The sequence below is a fragment of the Frankliniella occidentalis genome, unplaced genomic scaffold (genome assembly GCF_000697945.3).
Source record: "Frankliniella occidentalis isolate FOCC.00 unplaced genomic scaffold, Focc_3.1 Scaffold69, whole genome shotgun sequence".
In the NCBI taxonomy this organism is placed as follows: domain Eukaryota; kingdom Metazoa; phylum Arthropoda; class Insecta; order Thysanoptera; family Thripidae; genus Frankliniella; species Frankliniella occidentalis.
In genome coordinates this window covers 647,502-652,772 of record NW_026267199.1, presented here as the reverse complement: position 1 = coordinate 652,772, position 5,271 = coordinate 647,502, and the positions used below count along the sequence as shown (strand labels likewise).

Below are 5,271 nucleotides of genomic sequence, written 5' to 3'. Positions count from 1 at the left end.
CCGGGGGGCTGCGCGACGGCCCCCCGGAGTGGAGGGGGTGGGGGGTTCACCCCGCCCCGCCCTCCAGCCCCGCTGCGGAGAGCAACAGGACCCCCTCGGCTCACACCGACGCGAACCTGGTGCGGACTCGGAACGCCCGCCACCGCCGCTCCGCTCGCCCTGCCCGCCTGCCCTACCCCGCCGCACTCCACCCCACCCCGCCCCGCCGCCTCCGCGTGCGCGCGCGCCCCGAGGCCGCCGACAAGCTCGTCCTGGTGCTGAGCATGGCTGGTGCCGGGATGCTGTACCTCGGGCTGGGGATGGCCCTGATGATGCCGGGGCTCGTGGCGCCGGTCGCGGGGATCGACCTCAGCCGCCTCTACGGCCACCTCAACGCCAAGCGGAACGGTAAGACATTCGTCGGACTTGTTGTTTGGGCCGCTCAGGCTCCCGGCCTCCGCTTTTGCCCCGCCTTCCCCTCAAGCTCCCGCCCTTGGGCAGATATGTTTGCCACCGGTCAAGAACGTTTATCGGCCCAAAATCGGATTGAAATGACAATAACTTGACTTGATGTATAGCGTTAGAGTTGTTCATGGAACTATTGGACAACAATCAACAATTTACAGTAATAGATGGCACTTTACCTCGTTTATTTTGTCTACATCTTTACGATAGTTGAAAGGTGTAAAAATGGGTTACGGCTCCATGTTTGAAATGTAGTTAGCGAACGTTTTATCGTAGTGCTATACTTTCCTGGCAGTAAGTATACTGCCTACTCTGCGGACACAAAAGTGCGATTAGGAATCTGAATCTACAGTACTATGCCGCGATTGCTCCGGGTGACTCAGTCCAGTCAGCACAATAACAGTTACCTGCGTGTTTATGGTATGCTGCTTGTTTCGCCCTCACACGCAGTCATCAGATTACAACATCGTAAAATTTACAACCGCCATGGTTGTGTGACAATTCATGTAAACCTCCTTTTGACATCATATTCGTGAAAAGCATTACCCGTGCGTGACTCGTGCGTGATTCGTGTGTGACTCGTGCGTTACTCGTGCGTAACACGTACATGATAGACAAGCGACGCGCTCGACGGGAATGCGAGTCGTTATTTTGGTCGATATGACGTCCCGGCAACTAGCAGCTATAGGGCCGAGGGCTAGGGAGGGGCTGACCAACGGACCGGCACTCGTCGATACATAGAGTGACAGCCCTGTAATTACCATCAGGTACACTGCATGACAGACCAAAATGCAAATTTCCACGTCATGTGAACCTTCCTGGGGTTCCGCTCTAAAATGACATAATTTGATTGCAATTTTTTGTACTTTTTGACTTGCTTTTCACTTGCTGCCCGTTTATCAGAGCCCTATCATATGTAGGATCGTTCGTATGTGGGCTAGTTGCGCATGCAGGGATTCATTTAGAGTAATGCAGGTGTACACAAGATTCGTGGACAAGTGATATTATGTACGGTTTGTGCTTGAATATGCATTAAAACGTGCGTTTAAAAACTACGTTAAGCTTAGGCACAGTAAAAGTCCTACAAAATTACGCAATTTAAAAAAATCCAATTTTGTGTGTAGACTCCAATATGTGGTTGTTTTGCCCGTGTAGGCTCATGGAGTAACTTTGAAAAATAAATATGAAAAATATGCAAGTTAGCACCCCTAAAACGATTTTAATACCCCTGACATCTCGCACCTTTGTTTTTCCAGTAGAGACGACGGACAAACTTAAAAATCATCGATCGAAAATTCTGCTTGGGAATGGGAAGTGATTCACTGTAAAAAAATAGTTGAAAGCTGAGCTTTTACAGGGGAAATTTCCATGAGCGGTCACGTAAATTAACATGCATATTTTGTAAAAAGAGATATTGTAAATCCAAGGTAAATCAACAAGGATATTTTACATTGTTGGTCGTCTTGTTGCACGCACAAGGACGCAGCGGGATTTCCGCTGAACGAACAGCCGTAAGCCAGTTGTGGCCGCATACTTAATTGAAACGCACTCTTTCGTACACGTTGTACACTCTAAACGTAATGGAACAATTTTGTTCCTAGAACGAGAAAGTTTTACACAATCTGTCCAGTTTTAAGGTGGATACAGAGTTCCCTAAATGCGGGCGTGATTCTCACGTCAGGCGTGATTTTCATGCCTGGTGTGATTTTCACGCCCGGCGTGATGAAAGTCGGTTCCTGATTGGCTGCGTGAAGCTTACGAAGCGTGTAAATCACGCCTGGTGTGAAAATCACACTCGCGTTTGGTTAGCTCTGTATCTACACTTAGGAATAGTTTTTAACGCTCGCTGCTCTGATGCATATTTGCGCAAAGTGTATTTTGTTTTTGTTCTGGTGTGCGTTGCAACTTGTCTGCAGCGGATCATTTTGCGCCTGTTTCAAACTCATTTTCTTTTCTCACCATTCTTTTCACGGTAGGATCGGAGATGAGAACAAACGACGTCTGAGGTCCGCTACATTTTTTCATACCGTCGACAGATTCTTGCTCAGGGATGGGGGATGGGGGAAAACTCATCTCATTGTCATGCAGGGTAAATATAGCGAAATTAAATTAGCTCGCAGGGCAGGCCTCAGCCCAGAACCCTCGGCCCGCCTCGGTCCTGGCAGTGCGCCTAACCTGGGGCCGGGGCCCGGCCCGGGGGGGCACATTGTTCTCGTGTATGATTAGGTCCACATGACCGAAGGGCCGACGCGCTGGCGTTGTTTGTCCCCGCGGCTCACCACGCCCCGCCACACCCTCATCTCATAGACAGCTCCCCTAATCTTACGCAGGGGGTGGTAACGCTTAGCCCGGTCACACCGTGACACGTTAAGTTCGTAGTCGTTACTCGTCTAGACCTAGCTCGAAGCGTGTAGCGACACAAAAGACTTTGCTGTCGCTACAATGTTCGTTGTGTAATTAGCCATTTTGTTGAATTCTGAACATTGTTTACTATAATAATACAAGCACAATCGTGCGTAGTTAATCATGTACAGATTCATGCTGCAACCTGCAGCTGTAGCTTCATGTCATGTAATAAGTGATATTATGAACCACTTATTGTGGCTAAGTCTCGGGCTAAGTATACGCATTAAACGTGCATTGAAAACCTCGTTTAGCTTGTTCATAATAAAAATTAATTTGTCCCGACCCGAAATCTTGAAATAAGAAATTTTACGTAAGATCTCAATAATTCGTATTCCTCGAAATTTTTCTTCGCACATAGGCCTTATTTACTATCTGATTAAAGTGAGGTTCTCTTTGTGACGCACCATTTTGCAGTGTAGTTAATTTTTACACATCGAGTCTCATGGGCATTCCGTACCATCTGGTACCATCCCGGTCCCGGTCTGATGGTAATAAATGGGCATGTGGGATATGAGCGGATTCAATACACCCGGCACACATTTAAACAGGAGTTATATTGTAATGTTTATACACTGAAAACAAAAATAACTTAAACGCTGGACTAACATGGAAGTATACCAGGTGGCTGATTCGCCCCTCCCTTCCCCCACTCTTAATTTTTGTAAGACAAAAATGCCGCTTTATCAGTCCAATCTACAGTCCCATCTTCTACACCTGTGAGTTTCCAGAGAATTGTGAAGCATTTCTTCCCACATCTGTCCTCCCCGTCTCCTGCTGGTATGCTGACCTGCCCGCACTGCACTGCCCATCCGTTGGGCGCTAAAGATGAAGGCGCAGATCGCCACATCATTGCAGACTTCTTCCGTCCCCGTCCTCTCTTGTAGAACCCCTCCTAGCTCCCCCCCCCCACCGCGCACATACTCTCACACCACCCACACACCCCTGCACACATATTTCTACTTCGCCCACGCGGGTAAATGTGGACGGAAGGCCCATGCCTTTTATTATCCTCGTGAGTCAGGGTCTCTATCTCTCTCTCCCTCGCTTCCCCCCCTCTCTCTCTCTCTCTCTCTCTCTCTCTCTCTCTGGTTTACGAACGTGCACGTGTGTGCGCACGTCGAGGGGAGGCCTATGGGTGAAGGGCGCAGGGACGCGAGAGCTCCCATATCGCGGTGAGTGCGAGAGAAACGCGCGCAAGAGAGCAAAGGGAGGGTCGATAATGAAGGGGGCGGAAGAAAGAGAGAATGAGGCGGTACAATGAAAAAGGGGGGAGCCAACACATCACACTCCACCCCTTCCTGGAACGCCGCGCCACGCCACGCCACACCCGGACCCGGACCCCGGACCCTACCGGTAAGGCCGTGTTCTGCCGTACGCAAGGACCGGGTCGTCCCGGCTCTAGAGACTCAGGTGTGGCTCTGCACGGTTCTTTTTCCCGCCCATCGCGCCCCAAGGGCCCCACCACCCCGAGGCACCCACCCCTCACACCCTGGGCTGGGGGCAAGGTGTGCCAGGCACGGCGTCGTAACCTTACACGTAAGAAAAACACATAAAAAGAAAAAAAAATGCAGTTGCAGTGCGTTATTGAATCGTGTTCGAATTTTTTAAAAAAGCGTTCTTATGTAAGCGATTCCTATCCGAGAAAGCTAAATACGCTTCAATAACGCTTTTAAATTTCAACTTTAGTGATTCTCACACACAGTGTTGGTCGGGCTTGTTTGACGCCATAGCGAGTCTTTGCTCGTTTGTTTGGAGGCTAGTCCACCCACGCCCACCCCTCACACGAGGGGGAGGGGAGGCGCAAATGAAAAGGCAGAGCTTGTCTTCGCTTTCCTTTTCTGAGCCGGGGCTCTGTAAAGTCGGGGCGACCGAGCGCTAGCTGAGCGTATGCGCACACCTCCTCCCCTACCACCACCACCACACGCGTGGAAATAACGCACTCACACACCCACACACACACTTGCGCGCGCTTGTGTTGTCCCCAGCCACGCAAAGAATATACCGTTGTTGCAGACCGGGCGGACCAGGGCGAGCTGCAGTTATATTGCCACCGTGTGTCTCCGCAACCCCCTCCACCCGTCTTTCCAACGGAATAACTTGAGAAAAACACGACGACGCAGCGTGCGTTCTATATCCATTCTTATTCATGGTGCCCTCATGGCCTGCCGTGCTTTGCACCACCAGGGCAACGAACTGAGCGCGCTAGGACAGTGTTCACTGTCTACGTCTTCCCCTTTTATTTTAGAGAGTTGTACGGATGCAATTTTGTTCCTAGAAAGCGACAAATTTTGGAACGTTTTACACATTGTGTATTCTGTATTCTGGAGTGTTTTCTTGTATTTCTGTGTGCGCTATTTCTTTGAGTTGGCCACCCCTCAGCAGGCGGAAGCTCAGGCTAGAGCACCTCTCCCCTCCCTCCCT

At 50.1% G+C, this 5,271-nt stretch overlaps 1 protein-coding gene across 1 annotated transcript in view; it reads left to right on the top strand.

Annotated features, from left to right (window-relative positions):
• The first annotated feature begins 96 nt into the window (after nt 1–96).
• The window catches only part of LOC113203924 (IDLSRF-like peptide), a 71,907-nt gene continuing 66,732 nt past the window's right edge, over nt 97–5,271 (top strand). The window contains exon 1 of the mRNA XM_026418874.2: nt 97–387. Coding sequence (XP_026274659.1) covers nt 264–387 — 124 coding nt within the window. The 5' untranslated portion in view covers nt 97–263. The remainder of the gene's footprint in view (nt 388–5,271) is intronic.